At 45.8% G+C, this 20,077-nt stretch overlaps 2 protein-coding genes and 1 long non-coding RNA gene across 5 annotated transcripts in view; 1 reads left to right on the plus strand and 2 right to left on the minus strand.

Annotated features, from left to right (window-relative positions):
- Positions 1–1,912: 1,912 nt before the first annotated feature.
- CCNB1 (cyclin B1) lies at positions 1,913–8,014 on the minus strand. 2 transcript variants are annotated; one of them, XM_006021430.3, is made up of 9 exons: positions 7,862–8,014; positions 7,581–7,757; positions 7,308–7,418; positions 5,647–5,820; positions 4,060–4,218; positions 3,320–3,556; positions 2,741–2,881; positions 2,443–2,553; positions 1,913–2,089 (listed from the first exon to the last, which is right to left on the minus strand). In XM_006021430.3, the coding sequence occupies exons 1-9, from the start codon at positions 7,940–7,942 to the stop codon at positions 1,982–1,984; spliced, it is 1,299 nt and encodes a 432-aa protein (XP_006021492.1). In that variant the 5' UTR covers positions 7,943–8,014; the 3' UTR covers positions 1,913–1,981. The 2 variants fall into 2 exon arrangements, with proteins under 2 accessions (XP_006021492.1, XP_014374365.1); XM_014518879.2 differs by having other exon boundaries at positions 7,284–7,418; positions 7,862–8,013.
- A 139-nt stretch (positions 8,015–8,153) lies between these two features.
- Positions 8,154–11,813, plus strand: LOC102381715. The gene is made up of 3 exons (XR_323567.3): positions 8,154–8,195; positions 9,534–9,755; positions 11,377–11,813. It is a non-coding gene; the product is annotated as an uncharacterized LOC102381715 (long non-coding RNA).
- A 5,961-nt stretch (positions 11,814–17,774) lies between these two features.
- Positions 17,775–20,077, minus strand: part of SLC30A5 (solute carrier family 30 member 5) — a 35,145-nt gene continuing 32,842 nt past the window's right edge. For both annotated transcript variants that reach the window (XM_025201391.1, XM_014518883.2), the window contains exon 15: positions 17,775–19,207. In XM_025201391.1, the coding sequence (XP_025057176.1) occupies positions 19,037–19,207 (171 nt within the window). In that variant the 3' untranslated portion in view covers positions 17,775–19,036. The remainder of the gene's footprint in view (positions 19,208–20,077) is intronic.

Consider the following 20,077-nt stretch of genomic DNA (forward strand, 5'->3'; position numbering starts at 1 on the left):
GGATTTCCAGACATACTCCCAGCCATTATACTTAGCACAGTGGCTGGGGTGCTGTCAATTGGCAACCTGGCACAGCCAAACTACACTTTGGGCCAGGCAAGACCCTGGCTAGAAGTGTCCAGGAGAGTCCCCTGGTGGTACAGAGACATGGTGTGGGGAGGCCCAAAAAAGATTTCCAATCATAGTCTCAGCCCAAAAGCCAGTTCCTTATTCAAAGCATTATACTTAATACAATAGGCATGGGGGGCTGCTAGTTAGCAGCCTAGCACAAAAACTGCACTCTGGACAGGGCAAGACTCTGGTCTGATGCATCTGGGAGAGTCCCCTGGCACCATGGAGGGAGACTGTAGGGTTGCCAAAACAGGACTTCTAGCCCTAACCCTAGCCCAAAAGCCAGTTCCTTATTTGAGCCATTATACTTAGTACAGTGGGCATGGGAGCAGTCAGGTGGCAGCCTAGCACAGCCAGACCATGCTTTGGGCTGGGCAGGACAATGGTCAGGGTGCTTTAGGACAGTCCCCTAATGGTAGCTCAAGCAATATTTTGCTCCATAATCCCATCCTAATCAGACCTTCATTTAGGGCTCTGTACCCAATGCCAGATATTATTTTACATATTAGTAGACATGCATAGCTATTTGGTGCCCAAGAGGAGTCATTTTTCCTCTGGACATGTTGTTGAAGCATAAGCCTGGCAGCATTCAGAAAGATGCATACAAGTAATGCAAACATATGCTGTTAGAGATAACAGGCCTCTTGGCCTGCTATTTTGTACCACATAAACCAGCAGATCCTGTTCCATGATCAGGTTGTCAGGGACTAAACCAGTACTCCCACCTCAGTGAGGTCACTGCCTGAAGACTCACCAATGATGCAAAGCAACTTAACTAAACCCCATAAGCAGGGAGGATGGCTGTTAGAGGATGCAAAGTTCACTAGTCATGGCAGCCTTGTTACTGTTTCAGAGCAACATGGTTGCCAGATCTATCCCTGAAACATGGAAGATGCTGAATTCCAGCCACTTAAGGAGATATGGGTTGGGCTGCCAGACAAGCAAGTAGCTTCTGCTGCTATGCCTCCCTTCCCCCATGGAGGAGAGCTGTTCCAAGCCAGCTGGGCAACACCTACCTTCCCCCCCTCCCCCAAAACAGACTTACCAGCTGCATGCAGCTCTCCATGCTACCCAGCTGTGCTGTGGCTGCATGCATGCATGGGTATTAGAGTCAGCCACTTCAGACCAATTTCCAATATAAAACAATTTTCCTTATATTGGTGCCAAACAGGTATTGGACTGATGCATCTGTGCACTTCTAGTATTTTGTTCAGGTACAGCATAATTAGACTGGGTAGTGTAATTTTGACTTCACTGTCCCCATAGCAACAATCATACAGAATTTATACTTTGTACCCAAGACATTATCCAGCTTATGAGAGTCAAGAAAGAGCAACATTGCCATTGTTAATAGCTTTGTGTTTGTTTTGGCAGCAGAGAAGGGCAACTCTGATGTTTGAGTTTAGTTGTTGTGCTTCCCCTATGCAGTGGTACAGTTAGGACTAGACCCAAGAGATAGATAAGAAACAAAAACAAAAAAGAAAAACTATTCATCCATCCGAACGAATGAACTAGTAAACTACAGGACACATGACTAAAGTTAAAAAAAAAAAAAAAGGAAAGAAGAAGATGCATTTATTTTAAAAGTTTGAATTCAAAATTAAGTTAAAAAAAAAAAAAGAGTTATATACATAGCGGCACATTATGTCAACATTTTCATTCTTCTGGAGTTATGCTTTTAACAGAGGCTTAGCCAAATCCTGTATGACTGCAGAGTTTAGCTGTGAAAGAGTGCTGATCTTTACATTCTTACTGCTGGTAAGAAGAAGATGCTTTTATTTTAAAAGTTTGAATTCAAAATTAAGTTAAAAAAAAAAAAAGAGTTATATACATAGCGGCACATTATGTCAACATTTTCATTCTTCTGGAGTTATGCTTTTAACAGAGGCTTAGCCAAATCCTGTATGACTGCAGAGTTTAGCTGTGAAAGAGTGCTGATCTTTACATTCTTACTGCTGGCATACTTGTTCTTGATTGTCTGGAGAGAAACCAAAAATCAGGTTAGAGTCTTGTAGAGCTGAAATAGTAGAGTCCCAATTCTAGTAATTCAAATCATTAGACTAATAGTACAAGCTAACCAGGGCTTTCCATGTTATGATTCAGTAGCCATAGCATGTTTAAGACTTAAGGCCTGAAAGTTTAGCATATGCCAACTTGGTCAGTCCTCCCTAACCTCCATCAGGAAGAAATGGTTTTATGTATATTGTCATTTACTGCAAAGTTATTGACCTTAAAGAAATAAAGTCAGTTATTGCATTAGACTTCACATATCCTGTTAATTTTGCTCCCTCCCCTGCCACATCCTTCCTGTGGAGAACTAATGCTACTTACCATGCGCTTTGTAAGGCCCTGGTTCACTTGAATTACATTCTTTGCCATGTGCTGCATGACAGGAAGGAGGTCACTCTCAGCATAGGCCATGTAGTGTTGTAAAGTTGGTGTCTGGAAAGAGAGATAGGAGAATTACACCCCATCTGCAGCACCTCACCCCAGTAGTACCCAAAAGTAAGGTGAAGAAAAACAAAGGAGAACATGAGGTGGGTCAGCATGCAGAAAGCAAAGACAGCTTATGGGGGGGGGTGGAAAGAAAGGAGACAGGGAACCAAAAAAACCCCCACACCATACTTACCCACTCTCCACCATCAAGAATTTTTAGAGCAAGACAGAAGGCAGCAGCTGCAATCTGGGATGGAGGGTAGTGTACCATTTCATAATCCACTATGGACAGTTCCATCAGATATTTGGCTAGGGTATGCTGTTCTAGATCCACCTGCAATTTGTCAGCATCTGGTGTTAGCCATTTCCAGTTTGACAGAACCAAGAGAGCCAACCCCTGTTCTGCTTCTATGCATTTCAGGCCAGATGAGAACAGGAGGGAAGTGTAGGGGAGTCACATTCTACACTACATTTACCCCATGTGGGTCTTATCATACCCTTCTTATACTGCAATCTTGGCTGTTTTCAGACGTGTGTTTTTGCATATTTATGCATTTCCCTTAGCCTCTATTAGAATTTCAGTGACATCTGCAAAGTGACTCTAGCACCTCCCCACCCCCAGATGTGAGAATGTTAGCCACAGCTCAGAACCCTAGCCAGCTGCCTGTTTTGAGAAGCTGAGTGATGTTTTCTCCATGTTTATGGAGTTACTGCTATGCCCTACTTCCCCAAGAAGCCCCACAATTACTTCATGAGACACCAAAAGCATTACCTCACCAATCTTGGATGCCCTCCTTAGAAAGTGCAGTGGCAGAGGGCGACCCAGGCTGAAGTCTAGAGCTTTCAGAATCTTCATTTCCATTTGCCTGATCTGCAGCTTGGTGTAAGCATTGTCTGTTACAAAGGCAAAATCCCCAATTTCAGGGGGATACATTTCTTCATATTTGCTGGCAACAAACATGGCTGTGACCCCAACCAGCTGCAGAGTCTTCTTGGATACAATGTTGTTCTGTCACAAGAGAATCCATTGCGTGTTTGAGATTAGCAATGACATCGTGACAAAAACAAAAGAACCCCCCCAAAACCAAACACAAAAAACACACCACCACCACCACGTTTGCCATGGTAGTCAACTGTGTCTTGACAAACTTGCCTGCCAGTCATTGACAGGAGCCCAACCTTTACATTCAATTCACTTTTAAGTGAACCATGCTAGGAATTCTACAAGAACTTGGTATGGAAGTATTTATAGGAAAGCTATCAAAACATTGGATTTTCACATAATACCTGGTCCTGTTGCTACACAAGGACAGTTCACTAGGCTTCCCTCCCTCCAAGTGAAAGCTGGAAATGTAATGCTTAAAATTTGTTTACAACAGCAAATCAGTGAAGACCATCTTTTGAGACCAGCTTTCCCCACAGCATTGTTGATCAATTAGCAGTCAGGTTCCCAACGACAAGTGGCTGACAGACCAGCAGTTCTTTGCCATAGTTCCAAGACACCACTCATACCTGCAAAAAACGGTCTATGATAGCAACTGTCAAGTACATTGTCTCTTGCAGCAGTCTGAATTTCATTTGCACCTGCACAAGCCAGTCAATGAGTATAGCACGCATATTTCCAGTGACTTCCTTGCCCAACAGGAATTTTGGTCTGATAGCTTGTTGTTCCTGCATAGGAAAGTTATTATTAATATTACTACAAAATAGGACTTTTGGTTAGAGGGAGGCAATGGTATCTTAGTCTTGAAGCCTGGATACTGCAATTGTCGTGCACAATGATTTCAAGTTGTCCAGTACTTCATTTTAGTTACCGAATACTAGTGCTTGCATCTTATTAGGTTGAAAACCCTAGTTCTAGTCTAGAGGCAGGCAGTTATTTTGGCTGGAGGGCCACTTAAGAAGTTTTGGATAATTGAGGGCTGCAAGGGTAGCCCCACCCCCTGGTTGCCATCTTGGGATGCAAAGCCTTGCCCCTAACATTGCCACCAGAAATCCCTCCCCTTGCCCCAGAAGTACACCGGGGGGGGAGGGGGGGGGGGCCCGGGGGGGGGGGGGGGGGGGGGCGGCCCTGCAGAATCTACTATAAATATTTTTAATATTAAAAACAAACAAACAAACAAACAAACCTCTTGTTTTGTGTTTGCATAGTATATGGGCCACGCGCGGGGGCGGCGGCGGCACACATGCACTGGCTGCGGTTCTGGCTGGCTCTGTACCTCTACATGCTGCTAGGAGTGCCAGGAACACCATATGGAGGTATAGAGCTGGCCCAGCCCAATAGCACAGGGCTTGCCACAGCTTCTGGCACCATATACATGATGTCCCACCCCCAATACATGTTGGGAAGGGCAGGAGGAAGCCAACCCTACCCATCCTATCTGCAGCTCTTAACTGCAGGGCAAGGACCCATATGACACAGCATGGAGCCAGCCCAGCTTGGTGGCACACTGGAGTCCCAGAAACTGTGTGAAGTCTGGTGCTATCAGGCTGGGCCAGCTCTGTGCCTCCACGTGGTGATCCTGGCACTCCAGCTGGGAGCAGCATGTGGAAGCACAGAGCCAACCAAAGTCCCATGAGCCCCATGTAGTGAGGCCATCACCGTCAGTCCACCTTCCTTCCTGTTCTCACCTGAGTTTCCACCTAATCAGATGGAGGGTGCACTGGGGAATAGCCACAGGGTCATCAGGGCAGAAGCCTCTGCTAGGCAGGAGCATGGCATAGAAGAAGAATGGGGCAAGTCAGGTTGGGGTTGGTCACATCATGACTAGAGCCTGAGCTGCTTGGTGCTGCACCCAGTGCCTCCTGCCACTAGCATCTTGTCAGGTAGTAACTGTTTAAGTTTCAAGAAGCCCTGTGGGCCAGAAGTGTCCCAGCAGGCTGGATTTAGCTGGTGGGCCATGTTTTGTCCACCCCTGTTCTAGTGAATGCATACACTTGTCATTTAAAGGTTTGGCATACGTTCTGGTCCTGTTAGCAAGCTTGTAGGAACATCCGTGACTAGACTCCTCTGTCAGCTAGTCCTTGTAGTTCTTTACAAGGGATCAGGGTAGAAGCAGAATGCTGGGAGATGTGTTAGAAGTCAGCAGCCATACCAACCTCAAGAACTCTCAGGTATTTGTAGATATCCTTCACATATTCACTGCAGAGATTTGGGTCAGAACCATCATCTGCATCTACATCAAGCAACACATCAGAAAAGGCTTGACACAGTATTTCCTCCACTGGCATGCATCCAGATGTTTCCATTGGGGTTGGGGATAGAGGCTCCAACTACAGAGAAAGGAGTTAAATACATTTAATTAAGGCCATGTTGTTCAGCCATTTGGTGATCAGGCCTTTAAAAATAGAGTTTGACAGATAGTGTACAAACAGATGAGTTAAGGGGACACCAATATTCAGAGCAGACCAGTTATTAGATATCCTAGTATTTTGGGATATGTAGAACAGCTGTTTGGTCCTTACTAGCAGTGACAAGCTACTATTTCCAGAACAGCTGTAGACACGAGATGGTCATCAGTATTTCCTGCCACCTGGCCCTTGATTTTTCCTTGGGAGAAATATTTCTACACCAATTTAGGAGTTAGTTACACAGAACTAGGGCAGCATATCATTGTGCATCAGGGATCTTACAATAGGGCAAACAAGCAGCAATTGAACTAGAGTAAAACAAGCAGGCTATTCCCAAGCCAGTAGTACTACTTCAGTGAAGCACTCTCTGGCAGAGAGTCCCCGCCTCCCGCCTATAGTTTCCCTGGTAGGAGGTACATGACAGAAACCAGGATCTGTGCTCCAAGTTTATGGGCAACTTTTAGTTAGTCACTGAACTGACAGCAGCATTTGGTGTATGCATTCCTACACTGAAACAGTTGCTGAAGGAAGAGGAGATCTACATTACAAAACACTTTCAACTTGGTAAAGCCTCAATTATCTGAGGTCAGACATTTTATCTGGGCTCCCCTATGGACTAGGGCTTCAGCTTGCCCAATACTTTGGGAGGGGAACATTAATAGTTGTTTAGGTGGCCTGGCCCTAAGACAGCGATTCTCAATTAGGGTGCTACAGCACCCTGGGAACCTCGAGATCCTTTCTGGGGTACCATGCAACATCAGTACTATTAGCTGTACTGTGTGAATCCTCATTGCAAATGCCGAGACTTCAAATAGGAATCCATCATGAAACAAAACTTTGATTTGAGAGGAGGGGGGATTCCAAGTTCTCTGCAACAGAAGAATTGCTGTATTAAATTTTTCTAATTTTCACTTTGTTTTTGACTTGGACTCTAGGCACCCCACGGAAGTGTCAGCTCTGAAAAGGTTGGACCCAATTGCCGGGGGGGGGGGGGAAGAAGAGGAAGAGAGGGGCCTACAGAGGAAGAAGCAAGACAGAGAAGACAAAAAAGCCTCAGACTCAGTTCCTTGCTCTGGGAAAAGGCTCCCCCCCTCAATTTCCTTCTTTAAAGGAAAGGAGACCTTAGCCTGCCCATGCCCCATTTCACCTGCAGGCAGGGTGCTACATTACTTCACAACACAAGAGGGAAGACTAGAGACGGAGGTGCTCAGGTCCCACGCTAATGGCCATGAGTACTACTTTGGAAGAGGCCACCATTACTGGCATTTCGTGCCACTGAATTCACTTTGCTCCTTCCCTAGGGGAAGGGGAGCGGAGGTGGAAGGTGGTGGGAGATGCAGACCGAGCAGGTCACAGCAGCCCCCCTTGTTTCCTTGATACCATACCTGCCCTGGCGCACAGACGGGTACCTTGGCAGGCTCTTGGGCCTGCTCCTCTTCCTTCAGAGGCTCAGCAGTGCCCTCCACAGCTTTTGCAGGTTTCCTGGCAGCAGGCTTGTCCTCAGCCGTGGGCTTAGCTTCCTACCCAGCAGGAGAGGGAAGTAGTTAGCCGAGGAGCCCCCTGCACAGCCTGAAGCAAACCTGGCACCCCCATCTGCAGAGCAGACCCCTCACCCCACAGGGCTGGCTGGGCCAGGGATGCACGAGGTCCTGCGGGCAGCATTCCCCCCCCTCCAAAATTACCTTCTTGAGGGCAGCTTTAGGCTGCGGCTCCTCGCACACGCGGTTGCCGATGTCCCCCAGGGCCCTGCGGGGCCGCAGGCTGGGCTTGGCCGCGGCGCCCCCCAGCTTGGCGCCCGCCACCGTAGTCGCCGCCCCACTGGCCTTGGGCTTGTTCTCGGCGCTGACTCTCATGTTGTTCTGCGGAGAGACGAGGCGCCCTGAGCAGCCGCAGGCCACGCGGGACGCCCCCGGGGAAGGGGAAGGGGAAGGGGAAGGGACCCCGGCCCCGGCCCGCTACCGACCCTGGTGACCCGCAGCGCCATGTCCCCGCACACCGCCGCCGACACCAGCTCTAGCTGCGGCCGCAGGTTTAAAACTCGCATTGGGCTCCGCTCATTGGCTGCTCCCCTCCCTCCTCATTGGCAGCTCGACGTTCCACCCCCAATGCGTTGCCACAGAAACCGAGCGCTGATTCTTCCAGAAGTTCGAAAATGGGGCGGGGCAAGGGAGTGGGGCGGGTTGTTGGTACCACGGGACGCGGGGGCGGGGAGGGAGGCGTGGCTCCGGCCTGGTGCTTGGTGACGGCGCGGACGGCGCGGCTGACGGTTCCCAGCAGGGCCGTGTTCCTGTAGTCTGGTGCGTCCCGTGGCCGTCTGAGCGGCTGTCCGCTCGTCTGCTTGGGCCTGGTGGCCCTATAAAGCTGCCAGTGTTTGCTCCTGCCAGGGGTTGCATAGCTACCGAGATGGCCAGCAGGTCACCCGCTGGGTCGAGCTGAGCAAGACGATTTTGTCAAAACATCTGGATGATTGTGGGGGGAGGATGTGCAGAAAGACAGGATGCTAAGTAAGGCATGTAGGTACGGGCGTGTTTATGCAGATCAGGTTTTAGGGAAATATCAGTTTCTCACTATTGGATGACATAGTCTGTAAACAGCCAGTAGCAATAGTACAAATACTGAATAAGAAAGAGACAAAAGGTACAAAGAACAAAGGGTTCTTTGGGAGCAAAGGGTTGGATCGCTAGGCCTGAGCTTTTCAACTGGTGTGCCACATGAATTTGGGAATAATGAGAAGAAAGTTCTGTAGCCTCCTAGTGCTAACGAGCAAGCTGCATCAACAAGCCAGATCAACCAACTATTCACAGAAGACTGGTGCATGTGTTGACTGGGGGGGCGGGGAGGAGAGAGAACCGGCCAAGCAGAAGGAAATTCATCTGCACGTGTTGGCTGTGGGGGATGCGCAGTTCGAGAGCCTCTGAACAGCTGTGCCACGGAGTTTTGCCGTGGCAATGAGCTCATGAGTTTGGGGACAGAATGCCTTAACAGGTGTGCCACAGAAAAAAAATGTTAATGTGTGTCTTGGGCTGGAAAAGGTTGGGAAACGCTGTGGTAGCCAATGCCTCTGAATAGTCCAACAAGACTCTGGACTATCTGAACATCATAGGAGCAAGATAACTAGTACATTTCTTAGTATAAAATTGTGTGTTATCTGTTAAATAAACCTACATTAAATGGAGTGGAAACTCCCATCTCTCAAGCATTCTTTCTCTCAACAACCCACTGGTTCCCTGATCCAAGGTTTTGGGGTAACACAGGTTGACTATTAGAAAATTACACTGCAGCGCAGTCTGTACTTCTCAAGAGAGCATGAAATACCAGAGTGGGAGCATGTAGTAGGTGGTTTTTAAAAGCATTGCTTCCACATTAACTGCTGCCTGGATCTTTTAGTTGATTAGCAGCTTCCACAGGCTCCAGTTCTTTCATAATATCACACAGATGATGATTGGTGAGAACATTTTGGTAACTCACCCTTCTAAGCTCTGACCAAGCTTGGAAACTGGCAGGCTCTAGCTTGTACAAGAGGAATTATGTGGGAAATCAGTTGTATTTTGTTTTTATTTCCAGCTGCATCCATGGGATATCAAACCATGTTGGGACCCAAGGACATTCATGAACATTTGTTTTTAATTTGTTAGGAACTTCTGAGCCAGTTTCAGTCTCTGTGAGTGAAGGGAGGACACCAAGATGACTGCTGTCTGAAAGCCAAAGTCTGTGACTTATTTGTGGAGATGCATAGGATAATTCCAGGTGGTCAGAGCAACAGCAAGAGCTCAGATACTGGTGGGAGGATCCAGGGATGGCTGAAAAATGAAGGAGGGATCTGGGTTACATGGAAAGTGAACATGGGAGGAAATGAGGTGAGAGCAGAATTTCATAGATTTCATAGACATTTGGGTTGGGAAGGACCCCGGGGGAGGATCATCGAGTCCAGCCCCCTGCCCCAGGGGCAGGTAGTCAGTAGGGATCATAGGATCCCAGCAAGATAAGCATCCAAATGTGTCTTGAAGGCGTTCAAAGTAGGTGATTGAACCGCCTCTGGCAGTAGAGAAGTAAAGAAGTTCTTCCTTATGTCCAGCCTGCATCTGTCACGGCGAGTTTGTGACCATTCGATCTTGTCATCCCTTGGGGCACTCTGGCAAACAGACATTCCCCTAGATCCTGATGAGCACCCCTGATAGATTTATAGGCGGCCACAGATCACCCCTGAACCTGCGCTTTTCCAGGCTGAAGAGCCCCATGGCTCTCAGCCTCTCATAAGGTCTGTTTTCCTGACCTCTGATCATGTGCTTGGCTCTCCTCTGCACTCCCTAAAGCTTCTCCACATCCTTTTTAAATTGTGAAGCCCAAAACTGGACGCAGTATTCCAGCTGCGGCCTCACCAAGGCCGAGTACAACGGGAGAATGATGTCCCAGGATTTGCTTAAGAAACATGTATGGATGCAAGCCAGTGTTTTGCTTGCCTTACTAGCCGCAGCATCACATTGAAGGCTCGTGTTTATCTTGTGGTCAATGATGACCCCCAAGTCCCTTTCATCTGTAGTGCTAACCAGCGTAGCACTGCTGAGCCTATAATGATGCTGCAGGTTTTTCCTCCCAAGGTGGAGAACCTTGCATTTTTCAGTGTTAAACACCATCAGGTTCTCATCTGTCCGTTTCATGAGCCTGTCAAGATCTGCCTGGATCACCCTCCTGTCCTCAGGTGTGGATGCTTTACCCCAGTTTCTTTGCCGTGGTCATAGCAGAGGGGTCAAGACATGGCTTTTGAGAGAAGCAGGATCATGAGCCACCTGGGGAGCCCAAACCACCTATCCACCCATGCCTATCTTGCACACAAGCCCCAGTTCAGTGTGCAAGAAAGGGGACAGATTCTATGCTGATGTGCAGTTCCATAACACGTGCCACTGTGCATCAGTGTCTTGCACTCTGCAGTGTTTGGTGTTGTTAAATGTTTGTGCCCCTATGCTTTTCATTGCACATCTTTTGACTGTGGAAGTTGATTGCAGCTGGATTGCCCAGATGTTTTGCCTTTGTTTGATCACAGATGGGGGTCTGGAGTGACAGTGCTATGCCAACCCTGAACTGTTTATCAGTACACCTGTAACACCCTGGGGGAGTACCAACTTTTACAGGGTGATAGCAATACACTTTGGGCCTGTTGTTGCCCCTTTGGATGTTTTAGTACTCAAAGACGGAGCAAACCTTACACAGGTGTTGTTGTTCTCCTTTTATAAATGTTCTGAGTCTGCAGCTTTGTTTTATCATACTGTATCCCCATCATTCAGTGATTATAGTCTTGGTCTGAATTTTTTGCAGGGTAGGAGGATCAGCCGTAAAAGATGGCTTTAGCTGAGTTCATGCAGTGCTGACTGTTTTTTTTCCTGTTCCTGGCCAGAAAAAGCCAGCTCCTAAATACTCACATCTGTACTATTGCTGTCTCTTGGTCACTGCTGCCACATAAAAAGTATCTGTCAATTGCAGTTGCAGATCACCACACTTCAGAGCACAAGGAGGCACCAGGGAAAAGAAGTTGGTCCTAGATCATTTCTGTTCACCATTCTCAGAGAAGAGACAAATTGTTTCACAATGCCCCATGGAAGTGAGTAGAGGGTGATGCAATGAGCTGTGGTGCTACAAACCATAGGTTATATCCCTGCAAAGCTTTGCATCTTTTTTGATTTTGTACAGTGCCATTGTGTGTGCAGGCTGTTACTGCATCTGTATGGGAATTGACTGCTGTTTCTAAGTGCAAGGTCATGCTGTTAAATTAGGCTAATGCGATATATTAAATAAGGCGTTAACAGAAGACTTCTGATCAATCAGTTTTCAATGGAAAAATTGCTTTCAAGACAGTGAACCTTTTCACTAATGTCTGCTTTACATAGGAGAGTTCAACTTTCCATTAAAAATAACTTCATCCAAGGACAGTAAAGTTTTGATTTGGATCCACTGCTGCACTAGCTTATGGGAGTTTGTATTTCTTCTGTTGATTTGTGTTCACGTTCTCCATAGGTGGAGGGAGAAAATAATTTGTGAGGGAGGCTGAGCGCGCATGTGCATGTATGTACGTGTTGCCCCCCTCCCTGGTGGGAAAGTCTGCAGAGGAAGGGGCCAGGGGGAGGGAGCGGAGCCCAGGATCGGGGCCGGGGCCCACTGCGCCCCTTTGGCCACCCCTTCCCCTGTGCCTGGGGTCGTTGCCCAGTGCTGGCACTCCCCCACACTAAGCAATCTGCCACCTCCCCAGTCCCGCACTGCCTGGGGGGGCCAGAGCGGGGCCAGCCTCGGGTGACCCACTAGGCTGGAGAGGATGGAGCCCCCGGGACCCCTGTGACCACTCCAAGTCATTGTTCTGCTGCTGGTGGGGCAGGGCCTGCACAGCCGGGGGGGGCACGGGGCACGGGGCACAGGACGTGGGATGAAGCCGTGACTCATCCCGGGGCACAGGAAGGAGGCAGCTCCCACCACTGCATTCACCCAGGAGGCATGGGGGCCGTGTGTGGCCCTGGATCAGCATGGGCCAGGGCAGGCTGCCACTGTGGGCTGGGGCTGTATTGGGCTGTTCTGGGTGGGGGTGGGGAGGGGAGGGCTGGGCTGCGCTAAGGCTGGGCCAGGTTGTGGGGCAATTGGAGCCTAGCAGTTCATCCAGGGGCATGGGCAGGCAGCTCCTGCCACCGCGCACACTGCAGGGAAGCCCTGAGGGGGTATGTTCCCCTCCCTTGGCCCTCCCATGCCGCTGGGCTCTGATTGCCCCATGACCTGACACAGCTGGGGCCCCATTCATGGTGAATGCAGCCCTGGCTAGGCCGGGTCGTGGGACAATCAGAGCTTAGCAGCTCCTCCAGAGGTGCACTGCCGGGGAGCCAAGATGGGGGCACATGGCCCCCTGATCTTTGGATGGGGCAAGGGTGGGCTGTAGCTGTGAGCTGGGCTCTGCTCCCTGCCTCTGCTCCTCACTGCAGCTGCTTTGAAAGCAGCGCGGCATGGTGCCATGTGCCTTGCTGCCCAGTCCACCCAGCACTGGGATGCACATAGCACTGCACTGCTTTCAAAGCAGCTGCAGTGAGCACAGAGGCAGGGAGCAGAGCCCAGCTTGCAGCTGCAGCCTGCCCTTGCCCTGTGCAAAGATCAGGGGGCCATGTAGCCCCTGCCTTGGCTCCCCAGTGCTGCCCCTCTGGAGGAGCTGCCAGGCTCTGATTGTCCCACAACCCAGCCTGGCCGGCACCCCATTCACTGTGAATGGGGCCCGGCTGGGCTGGGTTATGGGACAATCCCCGCAGTGCAGCAGGGACCGAGGCAGGGGCAGAGGTGAATGATTCGTCCCTGCCCCTACCTCACCCCCTCCTGCACTATGGGGTTCTCGATCTGCCCCAAGTCCAGGCAGTCATAAAAAAATAAGATTGAAAGAAACTTACCTGCCTGCTGAGCCAGCTGCGATCCTGGCCGTGCAGGGTATCCGAGCGTGCACACCACTCCCTCCCTGCAGCAGCAGCCTGCATTTGGGCTCCTGTCCAGCCATACCTGCTGCCCTGTGTTTGAGGGGCTGAGCTCTGTTAGCCCCCACTCTTCTGCTGCTTATGACATTTTCCTACTTGGCCAGATTGCATCTCTCCTGATGCACCACAGTCTGGGATTCCTATGATGCACTGCCTTTTCTCTCTAAAAGGGAATTTGGTGCTTATAGGACATGAGTAGGACTATGAGGCACCAGAAGAACAGATTCTTTGACACTACAGCAGCAGTTGCAGAAGATTGCATTGAAATTCTCAAATGAAAATGCATCATTATGAACTTTTTGGAAAAGCAGATCACATCTTCTGACCAGCTCAAATGTTAACCCGCTATAATCCAGTGTTCACCTGCTGCTATTTCAAAGACTTCAAAAGGCAAAAACTAGGATTATTTACTCTGGGGAAGAAAAGATTGAGGGTTTTGTTAATAGCCTTCAAATACCTGAAGGGCGATTAAGAGGATGGAGATAGGCTTTTCTCTGTGGCTGTAGGGAACAGGATGAGGAACAATGGCCTCAAGATGCAGTAGAGGAAATTTAGGTTGGATATTAGAAAGAACTTTCTGACTCTGAGGCTGGTCAATCATTGGAATAGGCTACCTAGAGATGTTGTAGAACATCCATATGGGGAAATTTTCTAGAGCAGGTTAGACACACTTAGCTGAGATGGTTTAGTCAGGGATGATTCTGCCTCGAGCAAGCAGCTGGAATAGATGACCTCATGACATCTCTTTCATCCCTACTTTCCTTATGTTCTATAAAAAGAAAGCCTCCAGACAAGAGTGCTAAGAAAGAAACAAGAATCCTAACTTTCTCACACTATCCAAAAAGAGGATCAGGCATTATGAGGAAGGATTGCAGTTAAAACCATCTTCATGTTTAACAATGGAGCAGTTACTCAAAAGCAGGAAGATCCTAGAGGGTAATTTGATCATGCCTGATAGAGCTGCTGAGGTGGCACAGTGACTATAATTGCATAGACCATCACAAAATATGTTTGTTTATTGTAAAGGCAGAACTTAAGCCTACACAAAAAGAGGGGTATAAGGGGTATGATTTTTTTCTGTATATTTACAAAGACAACAAGAAATAACCAGTGAGATGCTTTACTGTGGAGCTAATTAGCTCTGCACTGAAGCATCACTGTCTACATGGGCAGTGCTATTAGGCCACAGTTAACTAATTAACTCTGCTGCAGGACAGTACTGCCCAACATAAGTACTACCCTACAGCAGCATAGTTACATTCAGTGAAATGTACATGTAGACAAGTGATGGGGCTAGCTGGGGCACAAGGGTGCTTCAGTGCCTGCTGGCTAGTCCCACACTGCAGCACCCTTGTGCCGCAGCCTGCCCCTGCACAGCACATTGAGCTGGGCTGGAGTAGACCCAGGCTAGAAGGCTGACCCCCAGTACCCCCTGCTGCTCCATCCTGGCTCAATGTTCTGCAGTCCTGAATGCAAGTGCAAATGCTGTGCCTTGGAACAATAAACTTCAGTGTGAACTGTGCAAGTTTATTACATTGCATTAATTGCACATGTAGATGTGCTCAGGTTATCTTACTTTGTGCCAAGATCAGTTTTAAATTGAAAAATATGTAGAAGTTATGACTGATTCCCACTAGAACCCCGTAAAGAAAGGCTCTGCATGGAGATCTGTAGCTGGTTGTCACAGCTCTGAAGCTAGTAGGATTTTAATGTGCAATAAAAGCAATTATCACTAATGGCATTCTAGGCATAATACTCAAGCTTAAGGAAGGGAAAAGGACTGGAGAGACTTACTGCTTGGCAGTACATGTCAGCTGATATGCTGCATGTACCTGCTTCATGCATCTGTTGCTATGCCAGTACAGTGGTGTAGCAGGCAAATTGAGTTGTGCTAAGGCTCTTAGCCATAGTCCAGGCCTTCCCAGAATGAAGCAATAACATTGAACAGAGTCCCTTCTGTGGCATTAGATGCGAGTGCTGCAATTGGTGCACTAGGCAAGCAAGACACAAGTTTCCTTACAAGGCATATACTTGGCACAGTCCCAGGGGATTGGAAAATTTGGGATTAGAAAATTAGAAAAGTAATGAACAAAGGAAAGGTGTGTTAGCATGCAGTGATTCTGGGGGGGCAGATACAGCTGCTTCATCCCTGCAATGGGGAAGCCATAAACAAACATCACACACCCAGCGGAGGACCCAAGGTCTGGGATCCCCCAAAGGTCACTGCTGAAACATCTAAGAAGCCACTTGCCAGGTTGTATTATGGGGAAGAAACCTGTAATACTGCATGGGAGTTACTATTAAAATTCACTTGAAACCACATTGCACGAGTTGCCATGTCAATCCTTTAGGGCTCTGGTGAAAAGAATCCTATTGGTAACAGTGGAAGTAAACGAAGGTTTAACGTAGCTTCCATTTAGAGCAGATGGACGAAACACTTGTAGTAGGTCAGCTGTGAAATGCTATAATTTTAAATAAAGCATTTTAATATGTTAGGGTACAGACAGGCAAACAGTTAGATGTGTGTACTACTAACAAATGTAAAACCTCATATAACATTTAAAAAAATCTACTTATATACACACATACATCCCAAATAGGGGACCAGAATATATATTTTTTTAAATTCAGAAGTCAAGATGCACTACATGAGATTAAAACATTCACGAAAAATAGATTTATTTTTTTGCTGCATGGTATATACATATTACTTTCTGCCAAATGTACAAATTAAACCAGTTTCATCCTTGAAACTGCACCTAAAAACAGTGTTTCATTGCATCTACCTGCATAGAAATCAGATTACTAGAACAAGAACACCAAAATACTTGTAAAATATAATTCAGTGGACTTAATTTTTCAAGCTACAAATAATTGCCTTTTATGTAATTCTTGATCTCACAGTGAAATATGCATTCTTTGTTAAAACATATGAATTTTGAATTTGACAATATGGGTTCTGCTTAATGCATCTCTGACTTTGATGCTATGGGCTAGCATAATTAAAACACACTTAGCTGAGAAACTCAATGCTTGTTAAGACTCAGGCTAACAAACAAGTTAGCAGGCCCTGTTGTAGGCAACAACAAGTCTGTGCTACTTGATTAACATGCCTTCTGATATCCTAGTGTTTTAGGGTTTGTCCTGATTATGGCTTAAGGCATGAAACATACATCCAGAGCACCTTAATAAACTTTGAGTGATTTTTCAGTTGTGTTGGATTTAGTTGAATTTACTTGACTGAAAAATGCACTATTGGGTAACTGTTTCCTGTTCATGTTTGGTCCCCTTAGTTTCTAGTGCTACAATCTTCAAGGTAATCATGCTGTGTAAAAGGGGCTTGATATATGTGGTTTGAAATAAAACGTGAATAGTCTGAAAATACAATAATCCCCCTAAAGTTAGGTTTATACAGAAGTCATGATCACAATGCTATAGCTCCTTCAATTAGACCCTTCCAAAAACTGAACAAGGCATACATTTCTAATGGAAAAAAAGCAAGCAGGAAAGTCCCGTCCCTTTTGCAGATTGGATGTTTTCTCGCTCCTATACTATCGATACCATGTACTGAAACAGAGCCATTTTGTTACTATACAGCCAGGAAAAAAAAAAATCCAGAATATATCCAGAACTGTATTAGGTCCCCAGTACTATCAGGATCAAGATCTTGTGTATATTCAGTCATGTCAAATTTATCTCTTGGAGTCAGGTGGCATAATTTTCAAGCTTTTTCTGACCTCAAGCACACTGTGTAAAAGCAGTTTCAAGCCTGCAAAACTTAATGTACTTCAGTGCTATCGAGACAAAAAGAAATGGCATGGAACTCTTTTTTTTAAATACACAAAATGGAAATTAATATTGAAGGTATAGTAAGCTGATTGCACAATATGTCATTTACCAAATGAGATTTTAAATGCTCTTTCCTCAATCTGAAGTTGCTGCAGTGTCATTGTGTGCTAAATTCTTCCAATACTAATTAATGTCTGTTAAACTCCAGATAGCTTCTCTAAACACAGAGAAAAAGTAACAGGCCAAAGTAAAGATACTGAAAATAATGCAGAAGGAACAACTCAGGTATATTAACTACTAAGCAATTACCAAATCTGAAGGGTGAATGTTAAGTGTTTTTACAGAAGAAAATGAAAAGCATAAGTATGGGATTGCATGCATATGCACTTAAATGTCATTCTTCCCTTGACAGCCCATTTTTATGGGTTTTTTTAAATTAGTAAATCTCAAAGCACTTCAGTTTGCACAGTATCTTAGGAATCTGCAAAGTCCTATAATGATTGTATGGGCCAGAGCCCTATCTTTACTCACCTAAGAAAATGTGGGGTGACAGGGAAATATAGTCTCATACTGGATTAACATATAACTATGATACACTTTTTTTTTTAAACTAGATGACAGCTGTAGGATAGCACCACCCATAATGGCAAGCCTTTTTTTGGCTTGAAAAAGTGACTTTTTACATTAATATAAAAAGAGTTCAAGTTGAACTAGTACTGCTGATCCTGAATCATGAATTTCTTTATTCTCTGCATTTAGACAGTGTCTAAGAGAAGCAAGCAGTTTATAGACAGTGAACACTTTACTGACAGCTTATTCTGCTGCTTCTCCCATGCACTTTTCTTACACATTGATTTCAATTATGTAATGTACCTTGGCACAATACCTAGATACTCTATATCTTTCTATTTAATGCTATAAAAACACATACAAAGCATATGTACGAATTACAGGCTTTTCCCCTCAATAGGGTGACTAATAGATCAAGTGAAATATTCTGCTTTTTGGAGAAAAACATCACTGGGGGAAGAAGTGGTTAGGATGTTTTTCAATGATGAAATACTTTACACTTTGAACAAGATTTCCACTTGCAATTGTTCATAAACAAGTATAAAATATTTATTTTACATAGTGGTTCAATTTGACTTTTCAGTCTCCCCAATAAGCAAGAACACAAAGTAGTGCGGGAGTACGGGGCTCATTCCTTATAAAAATCAGTTACTTTGATATAAATTTAAAATGGTAGCATTTACTTGCTTTGATGTAGTAAAATTATGTTTAGAAATTAGTTTTATATACAGAGACTGAATAAATATAAAATTATATATTTCTATCTGTACCTAACAAACCCTGGAAAAAGTGAGACTCCATATTCAGTTTAATTTGTATTTTTCATAATAATGTATACACTGTCACATACAAGGAGAGTCTTCAAAGATGTTTTAGGGGAAAAAGTGCAGTTTGGAGCTGATCTGGCTTCTACTGAAACCTACATGATTCTCATCTCCTGTGGATTTTGACCTGGAAAAAAAATGTTCGTGTTCCACTTTAAGAAGAATGTGTATACAATATAGCTGTGCTCATCCACACACGTAGTAAGATTTCTGTTTAATAAACACCACAAAGTATTTCAGATTTCCATTATTTCCACATATACAGGAAGTGTTCTAGTCCATCTTATTTCCTTCAAAAAGAGCATCTTGATCCAATTTTAAAGATATTAAACCTTTAAAAAAATCATATATATATAGTACATTTGTTTCTGTACATGTATGTGCAAATTGCCCTGACAAAATAATACAAATATTGAACCCTACAGTTTAAATTCTTTACATCCCATTAGTGAACATGATGCCATATCACATGATATAAGTGCCATCTTTGTAGTATTTCATGGATTCCATTTGTTGTGTCATTGCAAGGACATCATGAAACCCTGTACTGAGGCCAGACATGTGTTGAAAATAAGCTTCCTTCTCCACCTGCACAGTTAGATTATTCACTCCAGCATCTTTCAGAATTGCTGTTACCTGAGTATTAAAAAAGTTATCAGTATTAAATCTCTTGTCATTGCAATTCATTATTTTACTCTGATACTAGACAATGGTTACCAATAGGACAAAAGATCCCATCAATTTCTATACAAGCTTTTAATGTTCATATGATCACAGACATTTTCCAGCTAGACAGTCAGGAATATATTCAAAGTGAACACTTTTCTGCTTTCAAATAAAACCCACTGGGTGCATCTACATGTTGTCATGACCCAAAGGCATGATTTTGTGTGTGCTTCGGCACCAGAATTATCCCCGCCCAGTTGCAGCTTCATTGCACGGGAGAGTTTCCTGTTGCAGAGGAAAACCCTGGTGCAGGGACGAGTTTCCCGCCTATTTGCAGCTTCTTTTGCAGAGTGCATTGCTCAAGTTGCAAGAGAAATGCACGGTGCAAAAGAGTTCCCACCACCAGTATGCAAATTCGTTCCCCGCTATTGGCTAGTTTTAAATTATTCCCACGTGGCGGCTAACGATTGGCCTGTTAGCCGTATAAGAGGCTTGAGCAGTTTCCGCCCAAGCCGAAGAGGACTCCACATCCATCTCGTGGGGACTCTGGATACACGGCAGGGTAATAGAAACCCTGTGTGAGATCCAGAGGAGCTTGGCGACCTGATCCACCGCCCACCTCTTCCCGTCTTCGAGCGCAAATTTTATAAGACGTATCTCCGATTCCGATTTTGGTGGCGTGTTCACCCAGAGCATCCGGAGCTCTGTACCGTGGAGCCTAGCAAACTCCACGTGACCGTCCGTGTTGTCTGTGTCTGTAACCGCAACTCAAGCAAGTTTTCCAGCCTACACCACTGCCATCTCGGTGTAAGTAAACAATCTTTAAAACTACCGCTAAGC

Source organism: Alligator sinensis, unplaced genomic scaffold (assembly GCF_000455745.1).
Source record: "Alligator sinensis unplaced genomic scaffold, ASM45574v1 scaffold159_2, whole genome shotgun sequence".
In the NCBI taxonomy this organism is placed as follows: Eukaryota; Metazoa; Chordata; order Crocodylia; family Alligatoridae; genus Alligator; species Alligator sinensis.